Source organism: Lethenteron reissneri, chromosome 40 (assembly GCF_015708825.2).
Source record: "Lethenteron reissneri isolate LAM-NWPU_2019-01 chromosome 40, ASM1570882v1, whole genome shotgun sequence".
NCBI classification, from domain to species: Eukaryota; Metazoa; Chordata; class Hyperoartia; order Petromyzontiformes; family Petromyzontidae; genus Lethenteron; species Lethenteron reissneri.
In genome coordinates, this window is record NC_083818.1 from 7329653 (window position 1) to 7347984 (window position 18332).

General features: G+C 48.7%; 1 protein-coding gene across 1 annotated transcript; it reads left to right on the forward strand.

Moving 5' to 3' along the window:
- The first annotated feature begins 8581 nt into the window (after window positions 1-8581).
- Window positions 8582-16430, forward strand: LOC133352416 (protein FAM83H-like). The gene is made up of 4 exons (XM_061568044.1): window positions 8582-10124; window positions 13006-13173; window positions 13673-13797; window positions 15896-16430. The coding sequence occupies exons 1-4, from the start codon at window positions 9639-9641 to the stop codon at window positions 16428-16430; spliced, it is 1314 nt and encodes a 437-aa protein (XP_061424028.1). The 5' UTR covers window positions 8582-9638.
- The last annotated feature ends 1902 nt before the right edge of the window (window positions 16431-18332 follow it).

An 18332-nucleotide genomic window follows, 5' to 3' on the forward strand; every position in this document is an offset into this window, starting at 1 on the left:
GCACGATAGCTGTATCAAGTGAGAGCTATCGTGCTGTGACGGTTCCACCTGAAGACGGAAGCTTGTGTTGCCTCCGAAACGTCGTGATTTTTATTTTATCTTTATTTATTTCAAATTTTTACCTACGTGACTTTACCGAAAAAACCTAAGAATATGAATCCTTGCAGTCACGAAAGCTTCAAATCTAGAATGAGAGCAACTCTGTCAACGAATGCAGAGAAGAGTAAATTGGGAGAACGTAGCTATCCGAGCACTCTGCGTGTGTAATGTTTCCACGAAACAGTCTTAAGCTAATTCAATGTGAGAACGCCCGATTGTAATCTTGCATGGCCAGAACAAAAATTCCGCACGTGCACAAATGTGTAAGAAGCTTTGCGAGCTCCTATGGAGCCTCTCATCACAAGTGAGCTCATGCATTCCTGAGTGGTGATCGTGACACCTCGCTCAGCACATGAACACAAAGCCTGTGTGTGTGCGTGTTTTGAACTTCTTTCGCACCGTACGTAGCCAATCGTCCTTAATCGGAGGTGCGGGGGAAGGAGTAACAACCAAACGACATTCTTAGATGATTTATATATTTATAAAGCTCCTAATATTTAGGCGCTTTTCAGTAATTATACAATTGTACCATAAGATGATCGTGGTTGAGATAAATAGTGGGGTTCTCATTAAAAGCGATGGTTTCGTTATAGTAATAGGAGAACAGGCAGGAGTGATTAAATAGGGGTAGGGGTAGTGATAGGGGTTGGGGTAGTGATAGGGCTTGCTGTGGGGGTAGTGATAGAGGATGATGTGGGGTAGTGATAGGGGTTGTGGTAGTGATAGGATTTTGGTTATTGATTGGGGTTGGGGTAGTGATAGGAGTTGGGGTAGTGATAGGGGTTGGGGTAGTGATAGGGGTAGTGATAGGGTTTGGGTTATTGATAGGGGTAGGAGTAGTGATAGGGGTTGGGGTTGTGATACGGGTTGGGGTTGTGATAGGGGTTGGGGTAGTAATAGGGTTTGGGGTAGTGATAGGGGTTGGGTAGTGATAGGGGTTGGGGTAGTGATAGGGGTTGGGGTAGAGGTAGTGATATGGGTTGGAGTAGTGATAGGGGTTGGGGTAGTGATAGGGGTTGGGGTAGTGATAGGGGTTGGGGTAGAGGTAGTGATATGGGTTGGAGTAGTGATAGGGGTTGGGGTAGTGATAGTGGTTGGGGTAGTGATAGGGGTTGGGGTAGTGATATGGGTTGGAGTAGTGATAGGGGTTGGGGTAGTGATAGTGGTTGGGGTAGTGATAGGGGTTGGGGTAGTGATAGGGGTTGGAGTAGTGATAGGGGTAGTGGTTGGGGTAGTGATAGGGGTTGGGGTAGTGATAGGGGTTGGGGTAGTGATAGGGGTTGGGTAGTGATAGGGGTTGGGATAGTGATAGGGGTTGGGGTAGTGATAGGGGTTGGGGTAGAGGTAGTGATATGGGTTGGAGTAGTGATAGGGGTTGGGGTAGTGATAGGGGTTGGGATAGAGGTAGTGATATGGGTTGGAGTAGTGATAGTGGTTGGGGTAGTGATAGGGGTTGGAGTAGTGATAGGGGTAGTGGTTGGGGTAGTGATAGGGGTTGGGGTAGTGATAGGGGTTGGGGTAGTGATAGGGGTTGGAGTAGTGATAGGGGTAGTGGTTGGGGTAGTGATAGTGGTTGGGGTAGTGATAGGGGTTGGAGTAGTGATAGGGGTAGTGGTTGGGGTAGTGATAGGGGTTGGGGTAGTGATAGGGGTTGGGGTAGTGATAGGGGTAGTGGTTGGGGTAGTGATAGAGGTTGGGGTAGTGATAGGGGTTGGAGTAGTGATAGGGGTAGGCCTGGTTGTAGCTGGGGGACGGGGCAGGAAGTCGCAGTAGGATGGGCTAGGGCAGGGCTCCGGAGCCGCATGCAGATGTTTACGGACCGCTTCGTGACGTAATGGATGGATGTGTAGTGACATGGAATGGATCACAACGGCGCGTAGCGCTGGATACTGGTAGAGAGTGGGATCGTGGGTGTAATAGCAGGGCATGTGACGTGTACCACTGGAGCGCGGAACACCGGTTGCTGGCAGAGAAGGGGTATTTAAGGATACAGCAGCCGGTCTGCCAGCAGGGCACGTGATAGGCCGGGGTAACGGATGTAGGGTAAAGGTGACAGAGGGGACACGTGGGGCAGAGCCCAGAACCTTCTGGTAGGTTCCAGAAGGGGGCTTGACCGAGGGCGGAGCCAGGCCACGCCGGGGAGGATAAAAGAGAGGCCCTGACGCTGGGTCGGGGCTGCTGCGGTTTGGGAATGGAGCCTTCGTCTACGAAGTCTTCGTCCTCCTCATCGGTGTTGGGTCAGGCAATGTGCCGGCTGTCATGACTGATATGTAGTTGTGGGAAGTGTAGAATGAACGCGTATGCCTCCTACGACTAGTGTGTCTCTGAAGTGACTCACTGCATATGTATTCACTAGAATTGCACCTCTTGATTTCTTGAGTTTTGTACCGAATTCGAACAAAAATAGCTCTTCGTGTTATTTTTATTTGCGACTTCCTGGGATTGAGATAAAGAGATTGGTTTTAAGGGAGAAGAGTAGAGTATTGGTGGTTTAAACAATGAATTGTTTATCTGATTAATATCAAATTTTCTTAAGCTAAGGGGGATTAGGGTTACAACAATAATGGCGATTGTATTACATATCTTACGATATAAACGCCACGATAATCGTATAGTCTGTTGTTGCTAATTTTGTTTGTTTGTTAAGGATCTTATTTGCTTATCTTACAAAATGCTTGTGAAATTACACCCACACACAAGTTGTCATGTGGGCAAATGTGCCAAATGATTTGGGTTTTCAGAAAACTGGAGGAGGAATTATGAAAAGCAAGAATGATGGTAATTCTGGATGTGAGCTCCAGCGAAAAGTCGTACAAAATCGGCAAACATTTTCCTTTGCTTTTAAACATTCCCCAGTTTCGTTGAAAATCCAAATCAATTGGCACATTTGCCCACGTGACGACCTGATGTGATTGGCTCTGTCTGGTAATTGAGGGTTCTAGTTTTTTTTAATGACATTATACCACCACGATCAAACCCCAAAGAAACGAATTTAGATATTCCTGCGGAGGGAGCTGGTAGGAACGTTGGGTTGTTCGGTCAATGGCCAGGGTCAACGGCGGCGTGGTGTATTCCGCAAATATGGCCGACTGTGAGGGCAGGCACAAGCCGGCGTGAGTAGGTTAAACGTTGAGTTTTATAAGGGCACCACGGGGTGACTAGCCCCTCCCCACCCAGCCCCACCCCTCCCATCCCCCACCCAGCCCCACCCAGACCCTACCCACCCTCCCCTCCCCATCCAGCCCCACCCCTCCCATTGTTGGATGCACGACGGACGGACGGACATAATAATCCCCTGTGGGCTGGTGTAACCAGGAGGTTCCTACCAGTATGAATCATAATATTGGTCTATAGAATTCACAAACGACAAGATGCAATGAGAGGGGCTTATGGAGATGCCACCGGTGCACGGCAGAAGGAGTCGAGAGAGACCGGAGATCGAGGGTGAGATGGAAGGATGCAGTGGAACAAGATGTGAGGATGGTGGATGTGACTTGGAGAAGAGGCGCAGAATAGAAGCTCGTGGAGAGAGAATCCCAGCAGCCAACACCATGCAAATACTTTATGCAAAATTATGTTACAATTAAAACCGGGTTGGTGAAAACTGGTTTGTTGGCTTTCAAAATTAGATTTGTGATCGTGATTTTTTGTTTTCATAAATGTTTCGTAACGAAGACATGCAAACAATGCGCACTCTCACCCACAGGTCCGTATGCTCACAAAAAGTGTTTTCAAATGAGACTGTCCTGCGCTTTTGAGTTGTTCAGCAGGTTTACCCATTTGTGCGGACGATGTGAGTGGACCCGCTATCTTGTGTCCTGACCATCTCGCAGCCCTGCGAGCGGGTGTGGAACTTTCACAAATTTCGACGTGATCCACCAACCCTCTCCTCCAAACTGATGGATCGCAGGCGTCTCACATGGCGAACAAGGGCGCGCTTACGTAATGACGTATTTGTCAGGCATACTGTGTGATGTACACACACAGACACGTCTCCGAGTACTGGCAGCCAAACCTTGCCGGGCCCTGTCCTGTCACATCTCTCTGTGCGTGTGTAATGCACGCTAAGTAGTTTGGCCGGAACGTGTGGGAGTAGATTCTGGTAAGGGCTCTAAGTGGGTGAGTCAATGTTGCTTTAGAGCAGTGGTTCTCACAGTGTGGTCCTCGTGATCACCAGTCAGTGGTCCGCGACAGTCCTCCACGTGGCCCGCGAGGCTGTGATGCAATTGCAAGTTTATCCCAAAATAATGACAATGTTTCGGACACGAATTAATATTTTACTCGTGATATTTAATTTAAAAATAAAGTTAGGTAAACTACCCCTGAGTAAACTATCCAAACCATGAGATCTAAATTACCCCCCCCCCTACCCCCCCCCCCCCACCTAAAAAATATCATTTTGGTATTAGTGGTATTTAGAGAGAGAAGTCCATAATAGAGGGGTGTTTTGGGTTAGATCGCGTAAATATATAAATGTGCCGTTAAAACCCGCCACCACCCGACACGGCCAACTAGTAAGGGTTGTCACGTAAACAGAACGTGGCCAATTCGTCACTAGTACAGCACACCGGTGTGTCGGAGAGCCAAGCCAGAACATTTACAATCTGAGTACGACGTTTCGCCAGTAATTACAACCAGCTTTATCAGGCGACAGCCAGATTTGTGGAGAAGTCCACCTCTATTATGGATGATATTGGTCGCGAAAGCCTACGTGTTAAAGAGAGAGAAGTGATTGCGTTTAGTCACCAAGGATGGGGGGGGGGGGGGGGGTCTGCGTAAATGTTTATATCGGTTGAGTGGTTGGCGGGCCAAAAAAGTTTGAGAAACACCGCTTTCGGGGCAAAGCTTTGTAATATCTGAATGCAGATGTCGTGCTGTCGTGGTTGCCACACTGGACTTGCAATTCAGAGGTCGTCGGTTCGATCTGCCGTTGCGCCAGCGGTTGAAACAATGGGGCAAGTTAACTACATCAATCCCATGGCCTCTGTCCACTCGGCAGTATAAATGGGTTCACCACAGTCAGCCGATGGGCAGCTGTGTGAGTGTGGTGTGGTGAAATGAGAGTACCTCCCGCCCCACCACCTCTTCAACGATGTCTGGCCAGCGGAGAAACGCAGGCAAGATACCATCTTGAAGGGGCTCTCTTAATCTCCCTCTAGCGGAGGTCCAAACCCCAGCGATGGCGTGAGAAAGCAAAATGTTTATTTATTAATTAATTATTAGGTATAGCCCTGTGAGTCATTCGGCTCTTGAATCGGGTGCAATGCCAGGGCTGCACCTACGCCAAAAAACCAATAATAACGTGCAAAATGACCCTAATCACGAATAAGAGGGGGAGGAGAGATGACAATCGTGGAGGGGCATGTTCGCGCAGAATCCCCATCTGGGCCGCGTTCCAGTGTGTCCCAGCTGTCGAGAAGATAGCGTCTGAATGACACGCCCCATTCAGACGCTGTCTTCTCGACAGACCTGTTTCTTCACGTGAGGACGGCTACTTGCGTTGTGGCCGAAACGTCGTGAGAATTCTTTTTTTTTTTTACGTGACTTTACCGAAAGAACCAAGAAGATGAATCCCTGCAGTCACGAAAGCTTTAAATCGAAATTTAATGTCGAGATTGTCACACGAACTTCGGTCATCTTCGCAGCCACGGCTTTTGGCTGGCCATCGAGTAAAGACGGTCACCGCATCGCGAACTTTCAGGTGCGCTTCTGCGGCCGTCTGGAACGCTCTTCCTTCCGATATTAGGAAGCCACTCTGAGCTGGAATTTAGCCAAATTTAGTGAAAATCTAAATTTAATATGATGGGTTTTTTTATGCATAAGTCAATGGTTACCAGGTCTGGAACATGATCTCGCTATACTTGATAACCCGGTTGAGTCACAGGCGGCTAAAGCCCTGGATTCAGACACAAGGACTCCAGAGTGTTGACTCAGCACTCTGACCCCTGTGAGACAACCGGTGATTTCAGGTGTAAGTTCAAAGCATCTGTTTAAAGGATGTTGGAAACTTACTGACCTTTCGGACTCATTTTTAATACAATTGGTGGTGTACCTCACAAGCACTTGTGCAATAATGTGAGCGGATCATCTGTGTTACGAACCAGATTCCATGGGCACGTCTAACATCAGTGGCGATTGATGTCTGAACCTGTCCTGCCCCCCCCCCCTCCCTATTCTCCAAACATCATTGACCACTGTGGTCAATTATAGTCGAACAATTCTCACGAGGAGGGCTCGATCCAGCATTGGATTGCCAGAGGACGCTACGCACAGGAATCAGAAACGAACTTCACGCAAATTGGCCCTCGGCTAGGATTCCAGCTGGCAACCTCCCCGCTCTGCAGAGGTATGTCACTGCGCCAATTACCCCGCACGCATACAACAATCATGGAGTGTAACCATGCGTAATCGCTGAATAACAATTATTCAGCTGGTGTTACACGCATAGCATCGCGTACCTAAGACTCAACATCTTCTTGTTCTTTCGGTAAAGTCACGTAGAAGGGAAGTAATAAAATATTAAAAAATAAAACATAATAAAATAATTCTCACGACGTTTCGGCCACAACGACAGCTGTCGCCTCGACAGACCTGGTTTTCACCTGAGGACGGCTGCTTGCGTTGTGGCCGAAACGTCGTGAGAATTATTTTATTATGTTTTATTTTATATTTTTTATTATTTTATTACTTCCCTTCTACGTGACTTTACCGAAAGAACAAGAAGATGAATCCCTGCAGTCACGAAAGCTTTAAATCGAAATTTAAGACTCAACATCTCTAGATTCAAATATGCGGCATGCAATAGGTTCATTTGACCCCTCCATCCACTGGAGGCCGCTTTATTTACATCACGCCGTGTCTGGCACACAGCTCACGATTAGCACGGTTGGCTACGTACGGTGCGAAAGAGGTTCAACATACATACTGAGCTTACAGCATTGATCCTCTGCCTTGTTGTCACTCGGGGCTCTGTCGGCAGCCACAAGGGGATCCGCATTGGCCGTTTTCCACATAGGCACGGGAGGGTTGGTCTGAATACAGCCCGTGGAGGCTTGACGTGACGGTGGGGTGCAATTCGATAGGGGTACCACGATGGCGAGATGTGAACTACCTCGCCTGGTATGGGGGAGGTCCGTGGGTTCCATCCCGATCCTGACGCCTGCTGTATATTTGGAGTTTGCGGTGTCTCTCTCTCCCCGTGGGTCGCGTGGATTTTTCTCCGGGTCCTCCCGGTTTTTTTTATTCCACGTTTATAATCGTGAGTTTAGAGTATTTGGCTGCTATAAATTTCCACGTGATAAGCCACTTCGTTGAGCTATCATTTGTGACCAGGTCGCTGCTGAAAAAGAGCTACATAGCTCAGTCAGCGTTACCTGGTCAAATACAAAAACATAGTTTAGTTTCAATTCTCGTCTGGCCGGGCGGAGCACACCAGACGGATGTTCAGCTGATTACATCTCCCTTCAGCTGTCGCGTATTTTTTTGTCGTCAGCGGGACGGGGAAACTAAATGATCCTCCCCGCGAACCGATTGCTTGCAACTTCTCTTCGAGGAATCCGGGTACCATCGCTACCGACCAGCTCTGGCGTAGAAGTACACCGGGCGAGACCGGTAGCCAGCAGAAGTCAACGTTCCACGTTTATCGGGGGTGGGGCTTGAGACCCGTTGCAGAGTTCAGGTTGACCGTACAAGCAAATGCAGCCTCTGACTGCGACAACCAGACTCAGGTATGCCCCCACCTATGCTGGTGAATGAATTATTCCACCTCCACTACTTGGGTCGCCCGGATTTTGTAGCGCAGCGCGCTAATCACTACACACACAACCGGTTCCCCATTCAAAAGCAAAGCCATACTGAGATCCCCCCGTGGAGCTTGACCATACTTTTGGGGGCAATTGCTGTTGTTAGCGAGCATCTATGAAGGCCGGTACGGCGACACGACCGGGGTGAAGTGGATGGTCCAGCAACCACTCCCGGCCACCTTTGTTTCCCGAGACTGAGTCGATCTAGGAGAGGCCCAAGACAAAGATAAAGACAAAGATCCCCCCGCATAGCCTTAACAGACTGTTGGGGCAAGTGCTGTTAGCGAGCACTTATGAAGGCCCGAACGGCACACGAGGGGGTGAGTGGCCAGCACCACGCCCGGCCGCCTTTGTCTCCATAGTGGCGATGTTTTTTACGCACTGCACCAGGTACTCATTTGAGGCTGAGTCGACCCTAGGGGAGGCCCAGGACCGGTTCAGATAAATCGTCACTGATGTTGACCGTGAGCAGGACACCCACGCACACACTCCCACACCTTTGCATAATGCCCTCTTGCTCCTCCCCGTGTCGGTGGTTGGGTGGCTTGGTATGGTGCGGGCTGTGTGTGGGGTGGTCTGCTGTGCGGACAAGAACATTTCTCGCAGTGACAGCGTCCCCATCGACAGGTGCAGTCACGAACAGTCACAAACAGTCCACACGCGGCACACAGCGCACACGGCACAGCGCACGAGTTCACACAAGTTGGCACGAGTTCACGCAAGATCACACGCGGCACACAGGTTAACACACACACACACAGCACACGCATCACGCACGTTGATCCAGCATTCACATCACACAAGTTGACACACACAGCAGATACATCACTCAAGTTGACATACACAGAGCACACATCACACACAAACTCACACAGACATCGTCGTCATCACCTGAGCCATCATTCGACTCGTCTCCAAGTAGCGTTCACAGAACGCAGTAACATCGAGGTTGGTGCAAGTATCAACAACTACCACCACGCGCGCATATTTATCATCAGAAGCAGCCGCAGCCATGATCTCTCCACTGCTGGATGAATACCTCAAACCGTGCTTATATCGACGAATTCAATGCTAGTTGATGTAAGTAGCCTGAAAGGTTGCTTGCTACACACGTCTAGTGAGGCACATTGCCTCCTGTACTCTTACTTAATGAGTTTCTTAAAAACTGAGATCGTTAATTAAATCAATATCGGGTACCAGGTAGGTCTACCCACCACCGCGCGTGTGTGTAACGTGTAGAGCATTAGGGGTGTACACGTACCGTACACAAACAATATCGTTGTAAACATGTACATATTTATAATTTTCTCACGGTTTTTTCTAAAGTCCATTCGTAATATGAGAACATTTATATTCTGACCTTTCTAGCAGCTCACAGTCCACCACCGCGCGTACGTTTCAAGTGTAGAGAACACGACGGGTACTTCACATACGCAAGGTTGGAGATTGAGACACGTTTTTAAAAACGCCACCGATTTACCATCAACATTTACCAGCGAGTAAATCGGCAACTCGCGTGCGATGGCATGAAGCGTGGGTCCTCCCGTCTCCTCCAAGTCGTCCGGCCAGAGCGGAGGAGTAGGCGAAATCACACCTTTCAGAGTGCCTCTGGAAGACACCCTTTCAATGGAGACTCTCCTACCAGCAGTCGCGTGAGCGAGGCTCACACGTGTTTACTCTCATCAACGATTACAAACAACAACAAGGAGTTAGACACGACAGGACACCTCGCTTCAAATGGCCCGGCATCCCCCCCCACGCACGGACCTCCTGCAAGACCTCGAGGTGTCCGAGCGTGACCTCGAGGATGACCCCCGCTACAGCGAGCCGCGCCGTCTGGCGCTCGACGTCCTGGTGGAGCGTGGCGAGGTGCCCTACCGGCAGTTTCTGGAGCGCGAGGGCATCGTCGACTTCTTGTCTCGCGGCGACGTGGAGCACATCGGGCGTCACCTCCTCGTGCCACCGACGGCAGAAACGGCGTCTGGGGAATCCGCCGACGACGACGACAGCGACGACCGTTGCAGCGACGGCTCGTGCACTTATTGGCCCACCGTGTCGGACGTGGTGGTGCCAGATTTGGAGCTGGGGTGGCCTTCGCCGTCCCACGCCGGGGGCTCCCGCCGCGGACAGACGAACGTGACCCTGTACGCGCAGCCCCCGCTGGGCGAAGGGGTCCCCACCATCAAGCAGGTGGTGCGGCGCATGCTGTGGCAAGCCACGCAGGTGAGCGAGCGCTGTGGGTTGGAGCTTTTGGAGGAGACGGCGGGGGATTTTTGGTTATTCGTTGAGCGAGTGTGTCCGTGCGTTTCCGATGGACGTATGGAATCTTGAGTGTTTTTGTTTTTACATTCATTCTAGACACTCTGGTGATGTTACAGGAGGACGCGCGACTTGTTAAACCAAGTATTTGGTACTCTTAGTTATTTCGGTAAAGTTACGTAGGTAAAAAATGAAATTAAAATAAAATAATAATAATAAAAATCTCAATTTTATTAATTTTAATTTCATTTTTTACCTACGTGACTTTACCGAAAGAACTAAGAGTATGAATCCTTGCAGTCACGAAAGCTTCAAATCTAGAAACAAGTATTTGGTGACACTGCTGCGCACAAGCACAATTCACAAATGCATGCGTCAATAACACTGTGTATTTAAAAGGAAAACTGTTTGTAAAGTTTATAATAATTAATACAATGGGCGACATTTCGGGGCAATGGGCCCTTCTGCAGAGGACGTAACGTATTGCCAAGAACAGAAATGCCACTTCCTTGTGAGATTGCGCGCGTATGCGACGTTGAACACAGTAATGAGCCGAGAGGGACGAGGTGATTGTCGGTATCGATAATTATTAATAAGTGAACGTGAATCACTGGGAGGTGTCCTTGTGTGGCTGTGGCAGGGAAAGGAACCGCCTGTGTTGATACGAATGACTCATTCGTTTCACAACATTTGTGTGATCTACCAAACCCTCGCCTCCAAATGTACTGTACTGTATGTTGAACTTCTTTCGCACCGTACATTAGACAACCACGCTATACTCCTTGGTTCTTTCGGTAAAGTCACGTAGGTATCAAAGAAAATAAATCACGACGTTTAGCTTGCAACACAAGCAATCATCATCATTTATTTTCTACCTACGTGACTTTACCGAAAGAACCAAAGAGTATGGATTCCTGAAGTCACGAAAGCTTCAAATCTAGATACAACCAACCACGCTAATCGGAGGTTCGGGGGAAGGACAACAAAACTAAACACAAAAAGCAGCCCTAAAGAAATTCGTCTTCAATCTAGATGACTTAAAAGTGCACGGCTCCAGTGGCATCCCCATATCGGAAGGAAGAACGTTCCAGACGGCCGCTGAAGCGCCCATACGGTGACCGTCTTTGTTCGATGGCCGGCAAAATTGCCGCTGCTGCTGCTGCTTCTGCGAGGATGACCGAGTTCGCATGAAGCCAGCGGCGCCACAGTTGAACATTTTTCTCAGAGTCAGAAAGTGCTGCCTCCCCCACCCCCCAATAATTGTGTGGTTTTGGGGCCATCCATAAATGACGTCACGCGGTTTTGGACGATTTTTGACCCCCCCCCCCCCATCGTCACAAAAAGTCAGAACCCCCTCAAATATGACGTCACAAATCTCTGTCCCCCCCCTCCCCCCAAAATAAAACATGCTTCAAATCGCTTTAAACTAGTGTCATTGTAGTGCGTATTTAATGTGGCGCTGCACTCTGATGTTGTAGGAGAAAACATTTATATTAAAAAGTATATTTAATTAAGTAGAACGTGTTGTCTACATTTATTTAAAGTTGCGCATTTTTATGCAACGTCACTTTTCTCAACCCCCCCCCCCCCCTTCGTCACACATCGTCACAAATGTCTGCCCCCCCCCCCCCCCCCAAGGTGTGTGACGTCATTTATGGACGGCCCCTTTGGTACCCGCTTCCCCATGGCCCGTTCTCTTACACAGCTAGACATGCTGCTCTCGCCATAGCGTGACGCCGGCAGCCACAGTCGGAATCAAGTTGGGGAATTAAGCGGCGAATATGTCTCTGTGTGTCTTCGAGTGGAATGTTAATCTTGGCGACACCATTGGACTCGTAAATGAGGTTTCTTAATTGGGACCCTCAGAATCCCATGGTTACATGTGAAATTGTTGGATCAGGGACTCTCTGAGTCTTTAGAAGTCTGTAGATTAGACTTAATCTGCTGTATACATAATTACACACCAGACATGTGTGTGTACGGATGCAAATATACGTTTGTTTTGTGAGACGTGTGTGTATTTGTGGGGAGGCTCTGTGGTCAGCACATTGTGCCATGAACCCAAAGACCTAATATCGAAGTCTAATTCACGGCCATAACTAATACACGCAATGACCAGCGTGGTGAAACATGGCTCAACAACTCCCACGACTGACACGCCGTGGTGAGGCCTTCATCCTGCAATGGATTGAAAAAGGGCTTTAAATTATCAGAATTTATTTTTACTGTGTGTGTTAGAATGTGTGTGTACAGACCATTGGGGGAGTGGTGGTGCAATCGTTAGCGCACCAAGTGATATCAGTCCTGGGCCTATCCCTGGTCGAATCAGCTTTGAACATTAATACCTGCTGCGGTGTATAAACATCTGCACAGAGGAGATAAAGGCGGGCAGGCATGGTGCTGGCCACAGCATCCACCCCAACATGCGCCGTGGCAGCCTTCATGTGCTAACTTACATCAACGTTGAGGCAACGTTGACCCAACGGTTCCAACCACATGCCAACGTTGTCTCAACGTGTCATGTTTACTGGGAGTCTATGTAGGCTGCCCGAGTGATGTCTGTCTTTGTATTTTTTGTATACAGTGACATTTTGCAAACTTGTCAAAGACCCAGAGGGCTGTGGATTTATGTAACCGTTTTTATAATTGAATTGGCACTGCCTGTGACTTAAATGTCTCAAATTTGTCACCTTAGGGGCTTCAAGGCATCCCTCCTCTAAACCACCATATCACAGTGGTTAACGCACTGCGCTTACGAATCTGGCAAGCCGAGTTCGGATTCTCGGCCACGGCTAACATTGGCAGCCAGTGATTATCTGAAGGCGATATTGTCTTTTTTTCGCAGGTCATTGCCATTGTGATGGACGTCTTCTCCGACGTTGACATCTTCAGGGACCTGATGGATGTAGCCTGTGTGCGCAAGGTGCCAGTCTACATCGTGCTGGACAACATCGGCTTCCCCACGTTCAGGGACATGTGTGACCACTGTGGCGTGCACGCGGGCAAGATAGAGGTAAGCGGGGAGGTAGCCAGTTACACTGTAACTTTTCTGAGCTATGGGAGGAAACCGGAGAACGCAAAGGAAACCACATGCAAAAGAGGGGGAGAACATACACACTCCGAACAGAAAGGGGCCTAAATCATTTCTAGATTTGAAGCTTTCGTGACTGCAAGGATTCATATTCTTAGGTTTTTTCGGTAAAGTCACGTAGGTAAAAAATTGTAATCTCTCATTTACTTGATACAGCTGTCGGGCTGTGACGGTTCCACCTGAAGACGGAAGCTTGTGTTGCCTCCGATTGCTCCGAAACGTCGTGATTTTTATTTTATTTTACTTGTATTAATTTTAATTTTAATTTTTTACCTATGTGACTTTACCGAAAAAACCTAAGAATATGGGCCTAAATCAGTTACAGTATCGAACCCAGGCCCCTTTTTTACTGTGAGGCACAAGCGTTACCACTGCAGCCCACCGTGCCGCCCTAATGGCAAGCGCGTCTCTCTGTGCGTAGAACATGCGAGTGCGGGTCATCAAGGGCACCGTGTACTGCTGTCGAACGGGCAAGAAGTTCCACGGGCAGATGTTCGAGAAGTTTCTTCTCATTGACTGCAAGGTCGCTCTCTGCGGCTCCTACAGGTGACGGCGACACTCGTACACACCTGCCGTTGCAACACGCTGCATCACGGGGTTCTACGACTCGTGACCCGTGGGTCAGGTGTGGCCCACGAAGGCTCTTGGGAGTGGCCCGCCGAGCTATTGGCCTGCTGAGAGGTTTATCAAGTACCCTCTAGAGCAGTGGTTCTCAACCGGAGGTACGCGGACCCCTGGAGGGTACACGTGGCAATGTCTCAGGGGGTACGTGAGGTGATTTATAAATGTCCTAAGAATATGAATCCTTGACTGCAAGGATTCATATTCTTAGGTTTTTTCGGTAAAGTCACGTAGGTAAAACATTAAAATTAATAAAAGTAAAATAAAATAAAAATCACGACGTTTCGGAGGCAACACAAGCTTCCGTCTTCAGGTGGAACCGTCACAGCCACGACAGCTGTATCAAGTAAATGAGAGATTGCAAGAGCTACCACTCCGTATATATAATGGTTGGAGAGGGGGAAGGGCCAAGTACGGCACACTTTTATTCAGTTGTTTCTTCTTTTTTCACACTATTGTTATGTAGGCCAGGCTTAGTCACAAACCGTACCTCTCCATAATAAAGGCTCACCCTCTTAAGCCTCACCTTACCATATGAATAAAAAGTGTGCTGTACTTGGCCCTTCCCCCCTCTTCAACCATTATATATACGGAATGGTAGCTCTTGCAATCTCTCATTTACTTGATACAGCTGTCGTGGCTGTGACGGTTCCACCTGAAGACGGAAGCTTGTGTTGCCTCCGAAACGTCGTGATTTTTATTTTATTTTACTTTTATTAATTTTAATGTTTTACCTACGTGACTTTACCGAAAAAACCTAAGAATATTTATAAATGTGTGAAATTATACCATGCACGAGAGTCATTGGTGAATACATCATATATCAATCTGGCAATATAGAATAACTACGATAACATTTGAATCCATATGGTAACCGAGAACGATATAAAAGACCTGTATAAACGCATTGATCGTAAACAATGTGGTTTCCAGCGAGCGCGAACAAATTACGTCACTCTTGCAGTGTCCGTAGATTTTTTTTATTATTCTTTTGCAGTTACTAACCAGTTAGGATGCTCACAAAATGGGCAATTGGTAAAACTGTTGATGTTCATTATTATCTCAAAACCATGTTTAGTCAGGAAAGGGGGGTACATTCGTTTTAAACAAAATTCAACCAAGATAGGGGGGGTGGGGGTGGTAACAGGTGCCAAACCAGGTCGAGAATCACTGCTCGAGAGGAGTTCCCCAGAGCTCCCTGTCATAGAGGCTCTTATGCCAGCGGTGGCATGAGGAAGAAATTGCAGGGCTGCGCCCACACCCACACTGGTTTTTAGATGATTGATGACTCTGATGGTCAAGCGGTGCTTTCTGTGGGGCATTTACCAAAGCGCTGTAAATAGTTAGCTGGTGTGTTCAGGGTTGGTTGTTTATTCAATTATCCTTAATGCCCCACAACAGCACAGAATTCATTTTCACAAATCGGCAGTTCCACAAGTTACGTAACTTCACATTATTAGTATCCGAATGCCAGTCCTAATTGGTTTAAAAACTATGCCCAAGTAAAATTACACTTCGTAATTATACTAACGATCACCCACATCTTCAATGTGTCTGAAAAGTACATCAGAATGCGTGGAACTGCCCTTCGCATCAACTCTATGGCAAGCCATGCACCCTCACGATTACAGTTAGATAAAAAAAACATTTCTGTTCCGAAAGATCACGTATCACTATAGTTTAACGATACGGTGGCACAAAAACTCAACTTTTATTTTATTTTACCATATAATAGCTATTTTTTTTAAAAGCAGCCTGGCCACAAATGATAACTCAACGAAGTGGCTTATCACGTGGAAATGTTTAGGAGACAAATACTCTAAAAGCGTGTTGATTCTAAATCTGGAGGGAAAAACCAGACGACCCGGAGAAAAATCCACACGACCACGGGGAGAACATCCAAGCTCCATATATATACAGGTGTCAGTGTCGGCATCAAACCCACGACCACCTGCATACCAGGCAAGGCAGTTAACACCTCGCCACCGTGCCACCCATATAAAATCCACGTGTGTGTTTGCAGCTTCACGTGGTCCTACGAGAAGATCAACCGGAGCATTGTCCAGGTGTTCACGGGCCAAGTGGTGGAGATTTTCGATGAGGAGTTCCGCATCCTCTATGGCCAGTCGGACGCACCGGACTGCAGTTGCAGCCCCAGCCGGGGTATCGCACAGCAGCACGACATTTGGGACCATCGCTTCCAGCTCGACGGGAAGACGCAGGATGCACGAGCCCGGGCGTTTGCGCGCGACTCGTCACGCCACGGCTTAAGAAACCCCGACTCGTCGATCAAGGGTGGAGGGTTCTTCAAGGACAGAACCACCAACCCGAGCGTCGCGTCTGGTGACAAGGACTTCCTGATGATGTCGTACGATGAGGTTCACGCGAGGAAGAAGTGGCTACAGCAGCAGCAGCAGCAGCAGCGCGACTCCGGTACCCCCGACAAGCCCTCGGTGCTCTTTCGTAATCAGAAGACGTCTGGGGCATTGCAGAGTCCGAGTTCAACTTGCAATGCCTGGAAGCGTCACAGCTATGCTGGGAGAGTTAATGGAAAGTAGCAGCAGATTTCAAGCAAGCAATATGTTTTTTGAGAGCAGGGATCAGGGAAGCATTCGGCCGACTGGCCGTTGCCAAGACAGTACGGCCGCCAAAATTTGCGAGCCTACCTGTTACGAAGAGTACGCTTGCTAGATGCCGAAAGTCAGAAGTTTAGGGGGTCGGCATTGTTTCTGCAGAGGCAGACCTCTTTACTTTGTGAAGGCTCCCACGAGGGCTCCATGACAAATTCACAGCAGGAGAGCTGCGAATTCACAACACATCACAACTCGGACAAATTCAGCAAGCTGTCGTCTTCCTCGAGGGAGGTGATGGTAGGCTCGCAGTTTCTGAGCAGTGTTGGCAAACCAGAAGGCAATACCTCTGGCCGGCTGTACGCAATGCCACCTCAGTTCCACGAATACAGACGGTCCAACGGTGAGCACGCCGACACGAGTGCCACAGGAAGACAGGGAATGGCTACAAAAGTCAACTCTGACCACAAATTAAGAGCCAACCCTTACTTTGACGAGAGTAGCTGTAATGAGGAAGGCAACACTTCAGATGTGAAAGGAGATGATGCCTACTACCCCGGAAAATTCCACAGGTCTACAAGAATAACCACCCAGGTAAAAACGACGCAGGAAATTATTAACATCAAATCTAAGTTCAAGTTTGCACGGAATTCGTGGTTTCAGGCCTCCCTACCATTGAGCAGCATGTACAAAAGCGAGTCTGCAATCAATAAATATTATGATGCTCCAGTGGGCCGTGTACATGTGGAGAGGTTTCCTAAGTATGCGTCACAAGTATCGCTCAAGCAAGGGAGGAATTCAGAAATTACAAACGCTCAGAGTGAAACACATTCCAGCGAGCAGCCCTTGCTCTTTTCAAGATTCAGGACAGCTTCGAAAGATCGAGACAAGGAGACAGTGAGAAGCTCTTTACAAATGTTGTCGGCAACCGGGGGCCAGGATCATCTTCAGCTGAATCGTCATCAAACCACGTCCATGAATAACCTTCAGAGCAAGGAAGCAGCGGGTGACTGTCGCTATGGAAAGCCAGCGGAAGGCTCGGGCGAATTGTCCCTTCGCACGCTCTCAATGCCATCCTTCGTGGAGACCGAGCCCCAAGGACTTCCCCACGGACCTACGATGAAGATGTCTTCGCTATGCAAAGAGGGGGAAAAGGATGAGAGCGCGATGGCAAAACTCAAAAGGTCACTAAAATTCCGATCGCTGTTTTACTTTTCGCCGGACAAGGGATACGAGCACTGTTTAAATGAAGCCGCTCAGAGGATAGATGATGCCAGGTCAGATGAGTTGGCTGGAAGGCAAGCGGAGAGCAGCATCCCGAAGAACACCAACCTACCTTATGCAGACTCTCCATCAAAGTACGAGCACATCCCTACCCCCTCCATGCTCGCCTCTGCTGAGATGAAGAGCTCGGCGCTGCTCGAGGATTTCAGTCCTGATGTCAGCACCAATTGTCTTGTGGACACGAAAACCTCCAATATGGCACCATTGCCCAGTCGCAGACTTAACGCAGGGAACAAACTAACCAAGACACCGAGTGAGGTCCGGCCAGAGTCGAATTACTTGGGAGGGGCTTCACACGGAGAGTCAATCAGTGAGGCCGTGGACGAAGTGGCTCCTACAGCAGCCGACCTGACCCCAAATGTTGTTGATCTGACTGACACTAAAGCACAGGAGCTGACCCCTAGAGCAGTGGAACAAGGAGCCGAAGCAGTAGAGCTCGATACCGCAAAGCGCGACGAAGTCAACAAGAGCGTTGAGCTCAGGTCGCAGGAGCTACTGCAGAAGATCGACTGCATGCGCAGAGAGAAGCGCCCATACAGTCGCTTTGAGGTCTTCTACAAGAGTGACGAGGACGACGCGGGGAAGGTAGCAGCAGCAGCAGCAGAG

What these genes read in the sequence shown, in the direction of transcription:
- LOC133352416 (XM_061568044.1), top strand. Translation starts at nt 9,639, where the DNA reads ATGGCCCGGCATCCCCCCCCACGCACGGACCTCCTGCAAGACCTCGAG. An exon ending in TGCTGTGGCAAGCCACGCAG is followed by an intron (nt 10,125 to 13,005) that starts GTGAGCGAGCGC and finishes TTTTTTTCGCAG; the next exon opens with GTCATTGCCATTGTGATGGA. An exon ending in TGCACGCGGGCAAGATAGAG is followed by an intron (nt 13,174 to 13,672) that starts GTAAGCGGGGAG and finishes CTCTGTGCGTAG; the next exon opens with AACATGCGAGTGCGGGTCAT.